The sequence below is a fragment of the Habropoda laboriosa genome, unplaced genomic scaffold, assembly GCF_001263275.1.
Source record: "Habropoda laboriosa isolate 0110345459 unplaced genomic scaffold, ASM126327v1 scaffold23, whole genome shotgun sequence".
Taxonomy (NCBI): domain Eukaryota; kingdom Metazoa; phylum Arthropoda; class Insecta; order Hymenoptera; family Apidae; genus Habropoda; species Habropoda laboriosa.
The window spans coordinates 1,742,338-1,762,627 of record NW_017100140.1 but is presented as its reverse complement, the minus strand read 5'-3'; the positions used below and the strand labels follow the sequence as shown (position 1 = coordinate 1,762,627).

The 20,290-nt window shown below is 36.8% G+C and overlaps 4 protein-coding genes across 4 annotated transcripts in view; 2 read left to right on the top strand and 2 right to left on the bottom strand.

The window, feature by feature from the left end:
• Positions 1-4,603: 4,603 nt before the first annotated feature.
• LOC108570195 (venom allergen 3-like) lies at positions 4,604-6,851 on the bottom strand. The gene is made up of 5 exons (XM_017932002.1): positions 6,690-6,851; positions 5,938-6,108; positions 5,762-5,843; positions 4,953-5,085; positions 4,604-4,851 (listed from the first exon to the last, which is right to left on the bottom strand). The coding sequence occupies exons 1-5, from the start codon at positions 6,807-6,809 to the stop codon at positions 4,686-4,688; spliced, it is 672 nt and encodes a 223-aa protein (XP_017787491.1). The 5' UTR covers positions 6,810-6,851; the 3' UTR covers positions 4,604-4,685.
• Positions 6,852-9,321: 2,470 nt separating this feature from the next.
• LOC108580083 lies at positions 9,322-10,092 on the bottom strand. The gene has a single exon (XM_017943746.1). It carries the CDS (start codon positions 10,090-10,092, stop codon positions 9,322-9,324), a length of 771 nt encoding a protein of 256 aa, XP_017799235.1.
• A 988-nt stretch (positions 10,093-11,080) lies between these two features.
• Positions 11,081-12,135, top strand: LOC108570508. Its single transcript, XM_017932384.1, has 2 exons — positions 11,081-11,419; positions 11,785-12,135. The coding sequence occupies exons 1-2, from the start codon at positions 11,081-11,083 to the stop codon at positions 12,133-12,135; spliced, it is 690 nt and encodes a 229-aa protein (XP_017787873.1).
• Positions 12,136-19,505: 7,370 nt separating this feature from the next.
• The window catches only part of LOC108580072, a 1,370-nt gene continuing 585 nt past the window's right edge, over positions 19,506-20,290 (top strand). Inside the window, exons 1-2 of the mRNA XM_017943734.1 lie at positions 19,506-19,585; positions 19,655-19,921. Coding sequence (XP_017799223.1) covers positions 19,506-19,585; positions 19,655-19,921 — 347 coding nt within the window. The remainder of the gene's footprint in view (positions 19,586-19,654; positions 19,922-20,290) is intronic.

Here is a 20,290-nt window from a genome sequence, read left to right as displayed (position 1 = left end):
TTTACTCATTGGCAATATTTTTTGTATTTAGTTATTGGGAATATTTTTACAAATTTTCTTTTTACTCGTTGGCAATATTTCTTTTATTCTTCTATTTCTTTATCAGTAGCATTTTTCTTACTTTTCTATTTACCTGCTAGTAATATTTCTTCAGTCATTTGCTATTTACTTATTAGCAATATTTTACCTATTTTTCTCTTTCTTTATTAGCAACACTTGTCCCATCTTTCTATTTACCTATTATTATTAATTATTCACCGATAAACATGTTCCAAAATAATTCTCTATTTATTCAACAAATACTTCATCTACAGGCAATCAATCTCCATAAAGGGTTACCGAAAAGCGATTAGAATTAAGGCAGAAATTGCAAACAATTCTCTTAGAACAAAGAGCGAGATGTTAATTCACGTGGTTGCGGCCTAAGGGATATTCTAATTCGCGTAGAAATCGGGGAAAAACCGAGCAGCTTAGTATTAAGTGCATTAGATTCTCACACTTGGACACGCAAATTTTCGGTAGCGTGGCGGGTAAAAGCAACCCCGCTGGGACATTCGTTCGAGCTCGTTGACACCCTCCTACCGATTCCCTGATATATGACAGTATGGCCTCCTAACTTCTCTCCTACGGTGCAATTCTCCCTACCTTCCTCTTCGACATCCCTTTTCGCCTCTTCATCCTATAATATCACTCCTTTGCAAATCTCCCTTGAGTAAATAATATCGTACATTTCTACGTATTTTCTTCTCTATAGTAATAAGATATAATTGTAGTTTTTAGTTAGTATTTAGTTGTATCCAGTGTAATTATAATTTTCTTCTGGTTTCAATTTTTAATTTTCAATCTTCTTTCTTGCTACTTTATTCTAATTTGAGAGAAATCGATTTCTTTGATATTGTTTAGCTTCATTTTTGCCTGGGAATTGAGGAGAGCAATTTGGGCATTTCCCATTTTTAATTCAAAAATTTAAAGAATTATTAGGAAATAACTGTTTCAAGTTTTTATTGTATAATTGTCAATCGTATGGTGAAGATAATTAAAAATCCTACTGAGAAAATCTTTTCACTTTTGAGACAAAGTATTTCATCTTTCTCGTATTCGCTTCTTTATCAAGTCTCTCCCTTCTTATTTCATAGCTCTCCCTCATTTCTTCCGCAATACAACGACTGTTTAAAATTTCTATTGAGCATATCTCAATCACATACCAAAGAGGCAGCAATTTCTTACAGAAAAACCCTTTTCTAAAATCTTTTCACTTTGAGACAAAGCATTTCATCCTTCTCGTATTCTCTTCTTTACGAAGTCTCTCCCTTCTCGTTCCACAGCTCTCCCTCACTTCTTCCTCAATAAAACGACTGTTCAAAATTTCTGCCGAGTAATTCTCAATCACATACCAAAGAGACAGCAACTTCTTACTGGAAAAACTCTCTCCTAAAATCTTTTCACTTTGAGACAAAGTATTTCATCCTCGTATTCTCCTCTCTCCACCCTGTCTCTCCCTTCTTATTTCACAGCTCTCCCTCACTTCTTCCTCCTCGTCAACGAACCTCAGCCCGTTCAAAGAATAGGGTGACTTCGATTCTATGGGGTTAAACGATCGTTTAAGCGTGGCCCGGATTACACCGATCCTCGGCCTCCTTAATCTCGGATTACAACGGCAGCCCTCTCTTCAAGCTTTGACCGTCTAATCCAGGGATTTTCGAAGGCGTAGCCACCATCGTTATTTGTCCTCGAGCGGAAAACAAGCGGAATTCGTTTTCTGCTTAGAACGTGACACACTCTACTTTAATTACTATCTACGTCAACGTTTTATTGTTTTTATCTCACGACCACGTGTTATCGCGAATTAAGAAGGCGGCATTGAAGCAATTGAACACAAGATCGTTATGATATTATGTAATTTAGCATAATCAGTAACTGTGATAAAGTCTACTAGGAATTTTCCTCGTTTCTGTGTATCGGAGGAATATTTGCAACGAAATAGGAAAATGTTTATTTAAATATTTAGAATGACTCTTCTTCTTTATTTGTGGATCTTCTGATCTGTTTCTTTGTTTGCAGCTGTAAAGTAATCAAACATTACACATCAACTTGTTCAATCGTTGCTCTTGCTCATCCAAGAGCAATTCAATTACAGATACATTAGTAAGTAATAAACGAACAATTAACCTAACTTAATTCTCAAAAGAAAAATATGACAAATTATCTTCACTTTTCCAAATTACATTCCTTATATCTAACGAACCTACTGAAACAATTTAATTATGCCCATAATAATTCAAACATAGACTTTTTTCTGATTAGAAAGAAAAAAACGTGCGTTTATGAGGATGAGTTCAAACTGTTCTGAGTTTTACGTGATAGCTATCGGTACAATATTCTTACGTTAAAGAAGAAAAGGTGTTTTCTGTCTGTTGGTTCGCAGAAAAGGAAGAATTTTGACTGTGATTTTTCTGCTAACAGCTACTACTCAATAACATTCGGAACACTTTTCAAAAGGCTGTGTAAATTGTTCATTCGACACCCTGCGTAGACGAGATACGATTATCGAATGGAATCCAGGGGAACAGGAAGAACACCCGGTGCGAAGACACCGTCGCTTACGTTCAGAATGAAGCAACACACTTGCTTACATTTCACGAGCAAATACTGTGCGTCATTTCTTTCTTTCCCCGTGAAAGATAAGGTGACGATGATTAATTCTCGATCGGAGGAAAATAAAGTTTGTCTTAACAGTTGGTCATATTTTTTTTATTTCTTTTTTGCTTTAAAGAGAATTGATGTTTCTGTAACTTGGAGGCTGCCCCAACTCTAGTTTCTTCCATTTCTTCTTTTAAACGGATGCATTTTCTAAATCAACATTTCTTCTTTGAAACTATTCTTCGAAGAAGTATTTCTTCTCGACAATTTTTCTCTGAAAGATACTCTTCTTCTTTAATTTTCTTTTCTTTTATATTCTTCTTCTTCTTTCAGAATATTCTTCTCAATATTGTTAAAACATTCTCTTCACTCTTGTTCACTAGACTTCCTCGACTTTTTTCATTTTTCTTCCACTTTCTGCAATTTCTGTCTGAAGCTGGATATTCCTCTTCAAACTTCTTCTTCTTCTTCTTCTCTACGATATTAAAACAGCCTCCTTTCTTCTGACTCTTCACTCTTGCTATTCCCCAAATTTTCTCAATTCCTGCAATTCTCTTCAATTTTCTTCCACAGAATACTCCTCTTCTTTCCCCCAAAGAAACATCCTCTTTTTCTCTATCTCTTCACTCTCGTTATTCCCCAAATTTCCTCAATTTCTGCAATTCCTCCTGCACTTCCAAAAATCTGACTTAAACCTGAATATTTTTCTTCAATCTTCTTTCACAAAATACTCCTCTTCTTTCCCCCAAAGAAACATCCTCTTTTTCTCTATCTCTTCACTCTCCTCACTCTCCGAATTTCCACAATTTTTGCAATTTCTCCTCCACTCCCCAAAATCTTCCTTAAACCTCAATATTCCTCTTCGATATTCTTCTCCCAATACTCTCCCGCAAAGTGCTCTTCTTCGTTCCTCCAAATATTCTTCCTGACACACAGTTAAAACATCCTCATCACTCTCCATACTCCCCGAATTTCCACAATTTCTGCAATTCCTCCTCCATTTCCCAAAATCTGACCTGAAGAGAATCCTGGATACATTCAGGCGTGCAGACTGTTGCCCACGGGTGGTCCTGTATATCCCAATGTTTGCCCACGTCATTGTTGCGTCTCTGACACTCGATGCGTTCCTTTCCCTGTTTAAAAACCGTTTAGCCCCTAATAGACGTCGTTTCTGGCTACCTCCGAGCGTCTTTCCTCCATGATTGTCGAACTTGGTGACTTCAGGTGGCCCGACGAGGAGGATCCTCTTGCTCCACGGGACGCAAAACACCCCGGAGTGCGTTGACTCGCTGATATATGGATCGTTTACGATCACGTACCTCGTGTACACACACGTTCAATATCCAGACTTTCGTTCGTTGTTCGCGATAAAAGGGAGAGACTGGCGGAGTCGTTCTCTCGTTATAAGAGTTCTCGCCGAGGAAATATTTTCCGAACGACAGAAAAAGAAAGAGGGGAAGTGGAGGAGGAGAGAATGTTCTGAAGATTTACACTGGTAAATCTTCGACACCTTTTTATTCCGCTTCGAACACGAAGTGAGAGTAACGAACGAATTCTGCGAAGAAGAATTGCACCGTATCTCTTCCCTTCTATTTTCCAATTAAATTCTTCTCGTACACTTGTAATGTTCCATGACAAATAAGAATAATTTATATCAACGTTAAATTTGATAAATATTTCATTAATAAGATACTTAAGTAGTTCTTAATCTTTAGATACAGAACGGCTGGTTGCACGCTAAAATCTTTCTCGTACGCAAACGAAATTTTCTATTTTATTAAATTTGAATCATTTTATAAATTCTATAAAATTACAGAAATATATCGCGATTAAAATAAGAAACATATTTGTAAGGAGGAGAATTTGAGAGGAGAATTTCTAAAGTCCGGTTGAAACAAGAGACATCTAAAAGCTGGATCGTCGATTCAACAAATTCGTCGACTGATATAACAATAATTATTTTTTTTTTATTCTTCTTCAATAGTTACAAAGTTAATCGTACAACTAAAGCTTCTTCTGTGGCCAGAGAGCAAGAGTCTGAACAATTACACCTGGTAGATCGGCGCGCCTATGATGTTACCACCGGGACCATAATTGCACGCCACGTAGTATCTTTTCCATTGATCGTTTTGATACACGATTTTACCGCAACCAATCTTATTCGTGTTAGCCCATACTAATTGCGTGTAGTGTCCAACGTTGTTGCCATTTCTGTGGAAAAAAAAAAAGATTAGTTTAAAAGGACATGTTAAAAGACTTTGATAATATTGAAATAGAATTTCGATTAGTAAAAGATTAGGAGACGAACGTACGTGAATCTTGAAACCTGGTTTCTGTCCATCTGTGCCACTTCGTCATACCACATTTTGGTTATGTCTGTTGGTGTCGTGTTCACTGTTCCTGTGGTCATCGTCATGGCGGCGTTTTGACCGGTGTAGAATCGATCTGAAATATCGACGAAATAGAAGAATTTGGGTTTCGATGGTTTAAGGCTTTCACGGTTCGGATAGCGTAACTATCAAGAAAAGAATTTGGGTTCTGAAGATTTAAGGCTTTCTCGACCCGGATAGCATAATTTTTAAAAGAAAAGAAGAATGAAAGAAGAAATGAGTTTGGGTTTTAAAAAGATTTAAGGCTTTCAAGGATTGAGCATAATTATTAAAAAAAGAATTCAAGAAAAATGAATTTGGGTTTTAAAAAGATTTAAGGGCTCAAATGGCAAAATAATTTGTGTCTTAAAGATTTAAGGCTTTCATGACCTGGATAGCATAATTTTTAAAGAAGTAATGAATTTGGGTTTTAAGGATTTAAGGGTTTCACGGATGAAACGTAATTATTATTATTATTGAGGCTTTTGAATGAAAGCCATGTCCCGATGAAGAGACTATTCCGAAATTTCCTAAGCACATTTTTTAATTTCTCAGCTGAACAATTAAAATCCTTCGCTGATTGTTAAGCGACGAAAAAAAAAAAAGATCATTACCAATATGTCTTTGAAACGTCAAAATACTCTCTCCATAAGAATTTCTATTTCCATCAACGTAGAATCGATTAGGAACAGAATTAAAAAATTAAGAATTTCTTTTTTCAAACGAATTCTAAGAGAAAACAGCTATTTTACCATCGTTTCTGCAAGCATCGTGACCGAAAGTACACTGATTGACCCATCTCTGTGCGACGTAAGCTAGATTATTGTCCCATGTCTAAAAGTAAATTGTAATTTTCCAAGAAACTGTTCGACGAAGGTAACAAATATCTATTAAGTAGAAAATGTATTTGTTGAATAAACGTAATTACGATAGTTTGCATGTTTTTCGCAGGAGGTTGAGGTCCTGGGCTTCCCCTTCCCTCTAAACCACTAGCCACGCGTCTCCGGAAATCATTGTGTGCCTTAACCATTTCGTTCTTCTCAGCGTCTGAGAATGCAACCGCCATTACTTTACCGCAATTCCGTGATGGATTTGGATCCTGATGGAAATTTGTGGAAACAATTCTTTTACAGAGTTATCACGATCATTTCCTTTCTAACTATAACGATAATTACGAGAGTGTTTAAAAAAAAAAAGTGTAAACTATTTTCTGTAATAATTATTACATACTGAACAACGTTTTGTAAAAGAAACGAAGCACTTTTTGTATCGTTATTGTTACCGAGTGTGCAACAATTATAAATGGAATTATAAGTCACGAAAGAAAATGAAGTAAAATAGAGAAAATCAGAAATCAAGTCGAATCAAAAAGAAGAAGACAGAAATCAAAAGGAAAAATCAGAAATCGAGTCAAGTCAAAAAGAAGAAATCAGAAATCAAGTCGAATGAAAAAGAAAAAATCAGAAATCAAGACAAATCGAAAAGAAGAAATCAGAAATCAAGACAAATGAAAAAGAAGAAATCAAAAATCAAGACGAATCAGAAATCAAGTCAAATCGAAAAGAAAAAGTCAGAAATCAAGTCAAGTCAAATTTTAAATAATTTTGTGTAATTATATTATTGAAATAAGCGATATATTGGTAAAAATGGTTACGTTAGATTATTATTTTTTACACTTACCTTGTATTTGCACAAAGTGTGCACAGCACCTGAGCCGGTGCATCTATTATTGTTGCAGTCGATTGCATTGCAAGCCACTGAAAATGCAGCAACAATGGTAAAACACAGAAGTCTCTTCATGATCGCGGTTTTGTTTTTTTGCAAACACAACCTGCAACCGTATGCGGGATACGAATGCGTACCGTAAACGAACGCGGTCGTATTTATTAGCCGCCTTATCAGACACACGTAGAAACAGCTAATTTTGCGGTTGATTAGGTTTTCCTCCTCCCCCTTTCTTCACCGCGCCTTGCTTTTACCCTTCGGATTATCGAGGTTTTTTTACGCTTTCCGTGACACTACTCACGGGGTTTACCGAACCTTTGATTCACCTGATCGGAACGATACTGATTTTGAAATCTCTGCATTTTTTAATTTACGAACTTTTGAGTTCTTGAATTTCTTCATTTCTGAGTCACTGAGTTCTTGAAGTTTCGAATTTGCGAGCTTTCGAGCATTCGAATTTTAAAATTTCCGAGTTTTTGACTTTGTGAATTTTTAAATTTGCGAGCTTTCGAGCATTCGAGTTTTAAAATTTCTGAATTTCTGAATTTTTGAGGTTTAGAATATTCGAATTTTTTAATTTCTGAGTTTTTGAATTCGCGAATTTTCACATTTGCGAGCTTTTGGGCATTCGAATTTTTAAATTTGCGAGCTTTCGAGCATTCGAATTTTAAAATTTCTGAGTTTCTGAATTTTTGAGGTTTAGAATATTCGAATTTTTTAATTTCTGAGTTTTTGAATTCGCGAATTTTCACATTTGCGAGCTTTTGGGCATTCGAATTTTTAAATTTGCGAGCTTTCGAGCATTCGAATTTTAAAATTTCTGAGTTTCTGAATTTTTGAGGTATTCCGAATTTTTCAACGCTTAGTCTTAAATTTCTCAATTTCACAATTTTTGTAATTTTCAATCTTTTAATTTTTTAATGACATCATAATTTGAACATCTCACAGACACCTATCGCGCCTAATTAATACTCCTTTTATTAACATTTCTCCACGAACTAAAATACAACACGTTTTCACTTCCCATTTTCGCAATATCGATCCAAAGGAAGGTACATATTTTTCATCATTTTTTTCCCTGTCTTGATGAACTCATTCATTACGCAAGTTAATTACAGTCTCTTGTTCAATAACTCCGCGAGACATATTGTTCTGTTGTGCAGTTGTTAGTGTATAACATGTATATATATTACACCTTACAAGTGGAAGAAATACAGCGATGCGTTGTTAAAGCATAACTTCGAGTAGCTTATCGCTAAATTTTCAAACTAAATGAATATTTATGATGCTTTGTCGTTGCATTGCTAATTATCGGATTACTCGTTCGAAAGTCGTTACATTTTCTCTACCTCAACTATGCAATTATTCCATAATGTTTTCGACTATGATTATTCTTCATTACCATACGTTGACTTTCACAGTTGACGAAATCAAATTTATTCCAGCGATAAATTTGCAAACAACGAGATTCCATTATAATTTACATACTTCGTCAGAAATAACAAAAACAGAAGAGAAACGTCTGTTTCCATTTTTTATTTTACTCTCAACAATTTCACTGTAAAGAGATTTAATATTTCGTACACTTTCATTCGAATCCTAGAGCAAGGACAATATTTTTCAGTGAAATCATAACGATTTACCTATATTTTTCTATTTTCCTTCTTTTTCAATTTTTGAATATAGAAATTCTTTCTCGTTACAACTTACTTCTCTCCTCTCGCAGCGCGAAGTATGGAAAATTTCTGGTTTCGTGTGTTCCATTTGTAATTTTGATTATCTCCTATGATTATCATTATCTTATCGTTCACGACATTATTTTAGCTTTAAAACATTAGAAGTTCCTACCTTTCTGGTTACAATGTCTGAGATTGGGAGAAACGAGGCTGCAGGGTTGCAGGTAAGTGAAGAAAATAGGTGGAAGAAGAGTGAATGGAAGGTTGAGATCCATTCATAAGCACACCTGACTCCTGAATTTCGTCGTGAGAATAGCTTTCGAGAATTTTTCCAGACTCCTCTTATTCCTATCTTGCACGAAACTCTCCTTTTCTTGCGTTTCACTGTGCTGGAATAATACTTGTAGCTCTCTTCCTCGAGACTGACAAGGAAACACTTTTAAGAAAAAAGGTATTTTCGAGATATTTTTGAGTTTATAATTAAAAATTCACAGAAGTCGATTAAAATTTACACATCTACGTATGAAATGATGAATGACTTTGTTCCACCTCGTTGGATTCGTCTTAACATACACTATCATATTATGTATGAAAAAATATAGCTTTCCATTTAAAAAAATTAAACTGACTTTAAAATCTCCCCCACCGTACCCGGTACAAAAAAAATATTTATACCACATAATTTTCCCCCTCGTACCAAACAACTTTTGTTAAAACATTTTTTTCCCAACATCACTTCCTTAAAAGATATTTCGCTGCACTGAGATAAAACAGACACACTGTATATGTATATAACATATACAATATTAATATAAACAATTATCCCAAATTTTTCACCAGCACCCAAACCATAAGAAAAGCTTATAAACCGGTTGTTAACTGTTTATTGCATTAAAGTATTACAAATCTGACTACTTCTTCTTCCTCCTCTTACCCACACGAGATTGTTTCTTCTCACTCCTCTCCTCCTTCTCCTCAGAAACATCCACTCGAATAGTCGATTTCCTAATTTCTTCATGCTCCATCCTTTTCTTCGCCGACCACGGCCGAGCTGTCTTAAACTCCAAATCAATATTAAACTTCTTATCCCCATCGGCACACTTCTTCTTCACCCTGAACAAGAATATATTAGGATTCTCCTCCAAATCGATCGTTCTACCTCCGCTACCCGTCTCCAAATTATTACGGTTACTCTGCTCAGCACCGTTGTTCAAATCCTTAATACGCGGAAACAGAGTGACAACTCGATTCCCTGGAGCCAGTGTCCGATCACTTTCTTCGCAAATCTCTTCCTTCTGAACCGAAGGAAGAGAAGGATCTTCCATGCAATCACACGGAGGGTCGTACTCGGGCTTCGGAGATTCCTTCTGAGTCCTGATCACCAATCTGTTGTTGTTGATCACAGCTTCAATCTCCTTGTAAGGCAGGCCTCTCTCCTCGATCTCCGAACGAATCAGCTGAGGCCTCTCGAATTCTTCTTTCACCGGCAACGTGGGGCAACACGGAGGAGGATCTGAGAGCTTTCGTTTTACTGGTTTTGGTGGAGGTTTGCTGCAACATGCGCTTGTTGGACATTTTTCACGTGTTTTGCTGGAGAGATTGTTTAGTGGAGCGCAACAGGGTGAGCAAGGTGGTTTCATGGGAGGAGGAGGACATCCGCATTTGTGCGTTGCCAGTATCATCTTTGCGTCTCGGTGCAGTGGAGTCCATTAGAGGGAGAAGAGCGGCGGTGTTGACATGGTTGATGAAGGAATTTTTGGAATTAGGGATGTTTATGGATGCGTCATGGTGAGGTTAGGTGTTAGGCGTTGAAGTTTCGAGTGTTCTGAATTTGCTACGAGTAGTCGATTATTAATCTCGATCGTTCTTATCGATTAACCCTTTGAGGTATGAATAGTCCAATTAGTTTGCGCTCGTTTGACTACTGTGAGGCAGTACAGTTTAGTTTGCCTTTATTTCAATATTTCAGGGTATTATTAGTTATGAAATATTAAGTTTCGGTATAATATTAATGCATGAAAAATTGGTTTATCATCGTTTGTAACTTATCATTTATCATTGTACAAAGACCAAATTCTGGGTGGATGAAATCGTGAAACTGCCTTGAAGATGGCGAAAGACAGTAGAACAAAATAGCATATGTGGTTGAATAAAAATCTCTGTATAAATATTTAAACATCGTCTTTGAATTTTATCTAAAAAACGCTGCAAAATTTTCTTCCAATCCAATACTATAAAAAATTTATACTCTTATATAGGTTTCTTGTGTTATTCATCGTATTTTACTTGTATCAGTTACGCTAATTATATTTTTCTTGAAAAAAAAAAAGCGATACGAAAGTGTTTTCAACTTTGGCCGCAAAAGCTCGCTTGATAGTACGTTAATCTCGATCGTTCTCGTTAGTTACGAAAAACTCATTAACAGGTGTATTTCTGTACGATCTGAATATGCGTGTTAAAAGTATGCACTGTTCTGAATTTGCTACGAATAATCGACTATTAATCTCGATCATACTAATCAGTTCACAAGAACCCGTTAACCCCTCTCTTCACAACCAAATTTATTCGGGAAACGATAATTTCTAAATTTCAAGTTTCACCCATCAGACAATTTATACTTCTGAAATTGATGTAATTTTCTTGGTTCCGTTCATTAAAATTCGTTCAGAGATGTACGCTTGTCCACCAATGCCACCTGCACCATGTGCACCTGAGCCTCCGATTAGGAAACACGTTATCGAGCCTGGTTCGAGGTATATCAGAGAAATTGGTACAGCTATTATTGGGAATCAGTTGATAATTCGCATGGAGAGGGAGAAAGGGAAATCGAAGAAGTCCAAAGAGTGGGATCCACCGTGTGATTGTGACTTGGTGGTACAGAGGCCTACGAGCAAAGAGGGACCGAAAATATTGAAGGGTCCTGATAATAATCGAATTCTGTTTCGAGTGGAGGAAGATGCTGCGAAGAAGAATAACACTGATTGCATACCTCAGGGTATTAGTTATGAGGTATGTCGAGAGTTTAGTGCAAATAGGTATGCTCATGGAGGGAGAAGAAAATTAATTTAAGTTTGAAATTAATTTTGCGAAAATAAGGGTTCGAAGTTGTAGGGTCTCCCGAGAATTAAAATAAGTGTCATTCGCCTGGAAAATTTATTATCAGCGTGAAAATCGTAAATAATTTTTGAAAAATTTTGTTCACTTTTTTGGTTCTTTTTTGGATATACGTAGAAATGGAAAATATTAACACGGGGTTTAAATCTTACTTCCGCCATTGCAAAATAGGGAGGAAATAGGAATAGAAAAATGGAACAGTGGTGTTTGTTACATATCCTTTTTCGAGTTAAATGATTTTTGTTCTACTTAATTCCAAGGTTGGACAGTGCAAAGGAGGGCCAAACACGAACAATCAGTGCAGGTCTTTCACGATTTACCCGGTTCTGGAGGGTGCAGGAGCGGAGGAAGTGCACACGGATCGCGTCACCGAGGGAGACGAGAACGTGTTCATGTTGAAGGTGAAAAAGAGGCCTGACTCCTCTGATCAACCGAAGAGGAACATCGAACTCGAGCTGAGAACACCTAGGCCACCAACTCCTCCTCTGGAAGAATTGATAGCTATGCAACAGAAACAGGAGAGACACGTGACTTTAGTGGAGAAAGATTGCACACCGGAGGAGAAACCGAAGAAGAAGGAGGAGAAGAAGAAGAAGAAGAAGAAGAAGTGACTGGTGTTGGTTTTTAGTTCTCTTTTGAAATTACTTTGAAATTCTTATCAGATTCGAATATTGAAAATTAAAAGGTTGTAAGTGAAATGGAACAATGTTTATAGAGAAACCGATGCAACTTTATGTTATACCTGTAAAAAATGAAACTCCTGGAAATAAATATTTAAATAAGCGAAAATTTGAAGGAATAAACAGCTGCTCTGTGTTTATATATTAAAAGACTCTAAAAGTACCATTCGAAACTGATCCAGAAGCAGAATTTCTAAAAAAACATCCTTAGTAAAATCTCACTGTGGAACAAAATATTAGAAAACTCCAAAAATACCATTTAAAACTAATCCAAAAGTAAAATTTCTAAAAAATTACCTTCAGTAAAGTCTCACTGTAGAACAAAATATTAGAATACAGAAGTAGAATTTCTAAAAAGAAAAAAAAAAAACACTTTTAGTAAAATCTGACAGTAAACCAAAATATAAAAAAAACTCCAAAAATACCATTTAAAACTGATCACCTCATCTCACTTTACCAAAATCTCGCGCCACAACGAAATATAAAAAAATCCCAAAAACACCACTCAAAATTAAAAAATTTGTCAAACGAAGAATTTCCAAAAAAAGAAAAACGCTGAAAACGGTGGCAATATCACGCTTAGCATACTCAGTAAACCACCACCGCGACGAATTCGCAGGTACACCGACATTGTGACAACGAGCATTCACTAGAGTCGTTCAGAATCTCGTTCTGAATGAACCATCGTCCAGGGTTTGTCAATGAAGTTGCGTTCGCAAAACGCGAACAGAGAAACAGGTCTTGGACGCGTGAAAATTTCAAGCACGAGTCACCGAGCTCGTTCCTCATTCATCGAACGAGACAGGATCAGCCGTGGAAAATCGCTTCGTTACGGCCAGACGAGCCATCCTCTCTAAGAGTTTCTCTTCCTTTTGCTCGAAAGAGAAGACGACGGCTACGCAAGGCGTTCTTGAATGAGCGAACGTCGCGACGATTGATGACGCGACGCGCCTCTCTCTCTCCTGAGACCGAATTGTTACCACTTTAAAGGCGTCCTCGTAATTTCCACCAACTCCTTTCCTCGTTTTCCATTTCACACCTTACCGACGATCATCGCGATCATTGAGAAAGTTAGAAGGATCCTTTCGTCGTTCGCCATTCAGAAATCTCGTGTACAAGGGTTGCCGAAGGGATTTTACGAGTTTTCGCGTCGTTTGTCGGTGGCAATTACAAGATGTCCCGGTGAACAGGATTTCTTTTGTAAATTTCTATGACGATTCTTTTTTTTTTCTTATTTCTGAAGGAGGAGAATATTACTTTCGAGGTTCTTCTCGAGGTTTCTCTCCCCTTTTTTAATTTCTAGTGGAGAAGATTATTTTCGAGGTCCTTTTTGAGATTTCTTCATTTTTTTTTAAATTTCTGATCGAGAAGAATATTATTTTCCAGGTTTTTTTCCCTTTTCTTCTTATTTCTAACGGAGAAGAATATTAGATTCGAGATTCTTTCCAAGGTTTTTCGCCTTTTTTTAATTTTAATGGAGAAGAGTATTATTATTGAGGTTTCTTCCTCTTTTTTCTAATTTCTGAAGGAGAAGAATATTATTTTCAAAGTTTTTCACTATTTTTAACTTCAAACGAAGAAGAGCACTATTTCTGAGGACCTTCTTGGAGTTTCCTCCCTTTTTTTAATTTCCAACGGAGAAGACTATTATATTCGAGATTCTTCTTGAGGTTTCTTCCCTATTTCTATTTCTGACGGAAAAAAAACATTATCTTCTATAACTAGAAATTTCTAATATAATAGAACAATGTTACTTTCTGTAATCGAAAAATCCGATGGATATCGTGAAAGAGATTAACGAGAATATTAGATAACAGTAGCCACGACATATCTCTTTCTATACTTCATTTTAAATCAATAATTCTATAAATACCCTCTTCATTTTGATGACAACTTTATCTTCACCGATTATCACAGCTAACAAATAAATATGATGAACAAACAGGAGGATTATAAAACGACCGATTCCAGAGAATCCAAAATGGAGGATCTCCTATTTATCGAGTAGTACTCGAGCTTCTCAAGAAAGATAGCTGAAGAAGCGCAGAAGAATGAAGAAGAGAACCGTGGATTGTCGTAGAAGTTCATAAAGGTGTCGTTTCTCTCTGTGTGTGGTCGTCCGACGTGACAAAGACTCCGTGGCCAATAAATTAGGCTAGCCACGAAGAGGACGCGTTTCCCGATTTACGAAAAATAGCGTGACACGTATGTTCGCGGCGGTGGATGGAAAAGTAGACGTCTCTTCCAGCGAGAATCGAGCGTAAAGAAAAGTATGCGGTTGCTGGTTGAATGGGACGACAAGTGACCAAGATATTATACGTGGGACGAATCTCTTTTGAGAGAGGGAAAAGGATCTTCTCGAAGAGATCACGTCTTCGGGGCGAAAAGGCGTCGATAATTCAGGAGAAGGAAATATTGTGAGCTTGGAGCGGGGAATTTTCGCAGGATTTTATGTCCATGGGATTAGAATAGCATTTTTTTTGTATGGTTTATTATCTTCCATTTGCGTATTCTCATTTTTTGGGAATATAATTTTCGCAGGATTTTAGGTGAATAAAATTAAGGACAGAATTTTTTCACACGGTTTATTATCTTCTGTTTGTATATTTTTATTTCTTTTTATTTTTGGAAATGTGTAGTTAAACTTTTGTACGATTTTATGTTTGCAGAATTAGAACAGAATTTTTTCATATTGTTTATTAAGTATCTTCCATTTGAGTATTTTCATTTTCTTCATTTTTAAAAATTTTTCCAAATTGTAGTTAAATTTTTATACGTTTGTATATTTTAATTTTCTTCAGTTTTTGGAAACGTGTTATTAAATTTTTGTACGATTTCGTATATAAAGATTAAAATAGAATTTTTTCGTATGCTTTATTATCTTCTGTTTGCGTATTTTAATTTTCTTCATTTTTTAGAAAGGTAAATTTTCGCACGATTTCATGTGTGCAGGATTAACAAGAAATTGCAACGAATAATAAGAGAAGAAATGACGTCACATACCTGTACTAACACGGTATATATGACACCGTGAAGGTCTTCAAAGGATCGAGGAGTTACGCCTATAATCGTCCTTTGAAACGATCGTCGTTCGTGCCATTTTTCATCCAACGCAACGGTCCAGCCCTCCCACGGTATCCAAAGACTCCACATGTTACGCTGAAATATCGTCTTCATTCGGTGTCATCCATTGTCCACCGGCTTCTTTTATTTTTTTTCTTAATTCCACGACACCAAAAATGGGGCTTCGGTGGGCGGGTGGCCGTTCCCAGTGCCTAGAAAAAATAGAATAGTGAATGGAATCGATGTCGAGGTCCATTCAGACGTGCACCTGACTCCTCCTGACTTCTTCTTCTTCTTCGATCGTGAGAATCTCCTCGAAGATTTTCGACAATCGACGTCCCGTTCGAGGGTGAAAAATAAAAAAAAAAAAAACGAGGGAAATCTGGGCCTTTTTTTGCGTTTTTGGGAGCACTGCTCGAGTAGAAAAGTGGATGGAAGGTTGCGAGGGTAATTTGGTGAGGGAGATGATCGTGGAGGGTGGCCGAAATTTTGGTAGCTTCAGTAAGAATTTTTAGTGCCATTCGTTGACTTAATTTTCAAATTTTCAGTTCAAAAAATATGCAATTTAAGTTTGACATACGAAAATCCGAATATTCGGTGTATTAAAATCTTTGAAATGTACGAAATATTCGGTGTATCCGAGTATTCGAATTTTACGAAATATTCGGTGTATTCAAATCTTCCATATTTCAGGTACGAAATATTCGGTGAATTCGAGTATTCGAAACGTACGAAACATTCAACACAATCCGAAATTCGAACCCTTCAAATATCCAAATTATCCGAATAAAGAATTCGTATTCAAAATTACTCAAATTATACGAATACTTCAAAATTTCGTCTACTTCTAATTTTTAACTCTAAAGAAACTTCAAAGTGACCACAACAATTAGATAACCCACTATATATTGCATCTCTTACTACAGTATCACTCCCTCTGTTCAACAACAACAACAACAACAATAATAATCACCAGAAACCTTAAGCAACATCTGTGCTCCCTTCCATTACCAGAACAGTACCAGATTTATTCCCTCGTCCCTAAAATTAACGCTGAAACCTCCGCGCAAACAAACCAGCACGGACTACAGGTAATTATGCTGAAAGTGGACGTCGAGGAGTCAACCGTTAGCCGATTTCCGGCGAGAAGCTATTCAACGTGGAAAAATGGATCAATGGCCGAGCGTTAAAGTGTCCACGCCTAGAAAAGGGCGCGATAGACACCTGTCGAGTTGCACGGTAGGCAACCGAGATCCTTAAGGACATACCTGACCCAGGGTTAAATTACTTGAACGCTCTAAGAAAACCTTCGAACCTTGCACAAAGAGATCTCCGCGAGAACTTTTGTTTTTCCAAGCTTTAGAAACCGTACTGAAGAAGTAATTAACTTGAGTGTGGGATACATGTTGAGTTTCGGGACATTTCTTTGGTTTATTGGTGTAGAGCTTGTGGTTCTAAGGTTTGATGTACAGGGTGTCCTTTTTGTAACGAACATTTAATAATTTGTACTCGAGTGGAGAGTGAGAAGAGATGTTAATACGCTTTGAGACCTTTATTTAGGACTTTAATACGTGTAAAAATAACTGATTTTAGAGGTTAGGTTAGAGGTTCTTCTCCTTTTTCTATTTCTAAAGGAGAAGAATATTATTCTACGTAATCAGAAAATTTGAGGGATACTGTGAAAGAGATTAACGAGGAAATTACATAGCAATTACCACGACATATCTTCTTCTCTACTTTACTTCAAGTGAACAAAAGAGATTGTGTCCCATTCGATGAAGAAATTACTTCAATAAATCTAAAAATGTTCTCTTCATCTTCAGCGATCGTCAAAAATAGCAGATCAATCTTACAAACAAACAAGAAAATTATGAAACGACCGATTCCAGAGGATCCAAAATGGAGGATCTCCTATTTATCGAGTAGTACTCAAGCTTCTCAAGAAAGTTATCTAAAGAAGCGCAGAAGAATGAAGAAGAGAACCGTGGATTGTCGTGGAAGTTCATAAAGGTGTCGTTTCTCTTTGTGTGTGGTCGTTCAACGTGACAAAGACTCCGTGGCCAATAAATTAGGCTAGCCACGAAGAGGACACGTTTCCCGATTTAGGAAAAATAGCGTGACTCGTATGTTCGCGGCGGTAGATGGAAAAGTAGACGTCTCTTCCAGCGAGAATCGAGCGTAAAGAAAAGTCTGCGGTTGCTGGCTGAATGGGACGACGAGTGACCAAGATATTATACGTGGGACGAATCTCTTTTGAGAGAGGGAAAAGGATCTTCTCGAAGAGATCACGTCTTCGGGGCGAAAAGGAGTGGGAAATTTTCGCAGGGATAAATGGGAGAGCTACTGAAGTGTATCTGCCTCTTTTAATCTCTGTCTGAGTGTTATGGAAAAAAAGAACGGACTTCAAGTTGGTCATTGAAATTGACTTTTTTCTTAAATTTCGTTTTACGAAGAAGTATAGCGATGTTCGTAAGTTTAGGGGATTGAATAGTGAAGCAAACTTTAAGTCATTAGAAAATTATGAAAAAAGTTATTCTGTCTTTCTCAAGATTAATAAACGATACTAATTTTGATGAAAAAATGTGACGTTCGTAAGTTTGGGGCGTTGAATAGCGAAGCAAACTTTAAGTGATTAGAAAATTATGAAAATTCTAAAAAAAGAGTTAGTCTGTCTTTTTCAGAATTAGTAAATGGTACTAATTTCGATGAAAAAATGTTTCTTAAATCACATAGTAATTTTGTACAAACACAAAGTGTGTCTTAATATTTATGAATTATGTATAAAGCAGGTATTACCACGTGTAGTATTCAAGTATCGAATTAACTATAAAATTTTAAGTAGAAAGTTTCAACAAAAATCTTCGCTGCATTTTAAAAGTCGAATTGATTACTACAAAGCAAACTCACGTCTCGCTATTGGCATATCTCGTTAACAAGTGTTATTACCATATTGTTACTGCATCCTTCAAAAACAATTCTCCAAAGCATCGTTACAATCTATCTAAAAAAAAAAAGCAATAAATCAACCGAGTCGCTGATTGCACCTACATTAACGACCTCAAACGCTACAGTAATCACTCTCTAACAAAGGAATTTCCAGAAAATTCCGTCCTACCGAAACCAAATTCTCCTCTGCGTAACCTGAGGAGTATTCACACCGTAAGGTTCCCCTAATTTCCATACTGGCACAATAATTACCCCACCATAACCACCCTTCTTGAAACCCAACGAAAAGTTCTCTTATACCTGAGAGGGTGCAATCGAAATGTCTCGAATAGGTCAGAAAATTCGCACGTCCCTCGTCTCTATTTTTCCCAGAGCTCGTTAATAACGTTAATCGTGGACGTTAGTCGAAACGTGGATGAATAAATCCACGTATGGGGCAGGTAGCTTTCAGAATCTCTCTCTCTGAGGGTGGTCCGTTTCGTTTTGGAACCGCAATCGTGCATCGTCGACGCGTATATATAACGTAATATCGTTGGAAAATATATATTATTATATCTGGTGACACAGATGCGTCGCCACAGGGACACAGTAGACTGTGTCTTTATATTGTGGTTACCGCGGCCATTGTGCCGGATCTTCAGGAGAGAAGTGACTGGACGACCCCTGGAGAGCCGAATCTCTGCGGGGTGTTTTGCTCACTTTGCTTTCCCCTGTCAACAGCCGACCGTAATCTGTACACGCTTCCTGCCACGGGGTTTCCCCTCTTCCGGGTCCATTACCTGGGACAGATACGGAAGCATCGGTATGAATGAGAATCTGGGACAAATTGAACTGTTTCTTTTTCTTCTGAGGGAAGTTTTGTGAGGTTTGTTAGGGAGATGTGGATGAAGAAATTTTTGGGGAGTAAGCGTTGGAGATTTGAGATCTGGTGAGGTATTAAATGGTGGAAGATTAATTTAAATTAGAAAATTTTTGGGAGATAAGCATTGGAGATTTGAGATCCGGTGAAGTATTAAACAGTGGAAGGTTAATTTAAATTTATTTAAAAAATTTTTAAATTTACTTTTAAAGTTTAAAAGTTTATTTTTAATATTTGAAAATTTATTAAAAATTTATCAAATTTATTAAATGTATCGTCTTTTCCGCATCGTTCCATCAACTTCCTCATCTTTCATTTATTTTCCAATCAAGCATTTACCCTACATCGACGTTTTTCGTTTGACAAATGTGTCAAAATTCACGATTCGTCTCAGACAAAACCTCATTTTCATCGTCGTCGCGAATCTTCTATCATGTTGGAACCGCTGATAGTGTTAACAGTGTTGAATTGCTTCTTCATGTTCAGCTCGACGGTGACAACATGCGCTTTATGGTAATTCTTATATTTTTATGTAATAGACAAACGTGTTACTTTTGATATGAATTAATTGATACTCGACAGGTGGCAATACCGAAGTCATCGTTGCTGTTTCAAGAAAAATACACAGAGTACCAAGCATAATTCGACGAAATCGAAGAGTAACAGCGTGTTGAAGAAATCTGGAAATTCGAGACATGAACACTCTGGCCATTCTGTCGAACGTAGCAAGTCTAATTCGATTGTGAACCGGGACAATAAGAGTAGAAGGAGTTCGAACAAGAAGTCGAGATCGAACGCGAAGTATCTGGTGCAGAATAGGGCTCTGAGTGACGAACGATTGTCCTCGATGTAATAAAGATGGATTTTTTTCAGTTTCTATAGAATTGTTGACACGTTTTGTGTCGCGTGAGGGAAATTGAAGTTTGCTAGAAGATTGGAGTGTCAAGAATTGAATTCATATCGATATTTTTCTATAATTAAGTACTTTAAGTGATTTTTTAACTCTATTTCGATAATCTGGTGAAATTTGTGATTCCTCTGTGGCACGAAATGTGTTAAAACGTGGGAATGTGGGTGTAGTGTGATGAAAAGTGATCGAGAGAATCTATAGACGCCAAAATTCTCAAAAAATTTCAAAATATTCTGAGAATTCTCCAGGAATTTTCAAAAAATTCTGAAAGAGTGCTAAAAAATTCGCAGAAAATTCCGAAAGAGAGC

Excerpts from the sequence above, each read along its gene's own strand:
- LOC108570195 (XM_017932002.1), bottom strand. The coding sequence starts at position 6,809 with ATGAAGAGACTTCTGTGTTTTACCATTGTTGCTGCATTTTCAGTGGCT. Across the intron at positions 5,086-5,761 it reads CGATGCTTGCAGAAACGATG|ATCGATTCTACACCGGTCAA; the intron begins GTAAAATAGCTG and ends TCGATATTTCAG. Across the intron at positions 4,852-4,952 it reads AACCAGGTTTCAAGATTCAC|AAATGGCAACAACGTTGGAC; the intron begins GTACGTTCGTCT and ends TTTTTTCCACAG.
- LOC108580083 (XM_017943746.1), bottom strand. The coding sequence starts at position 10,092 with ATGATACTGGCAACGCACAAATGCGGATGTCCTCCTCCTCCCATGAAA.
- LOC108570508 (XM_017932384.1), top strand. The coding sequence starts at position 11,081 with ATGTACGCTTGTCCACCAATGCCACCTGCACCATGTGCACCTGAGCCT. Across the intron at positions 11,420-11,784 it reads CTCAGGGTATTAGTTATGAG|GTTGGACAGTGCAAAGGAGG; the intron begins GTATGTCGAGAG and ends CTTAATTCCAAG.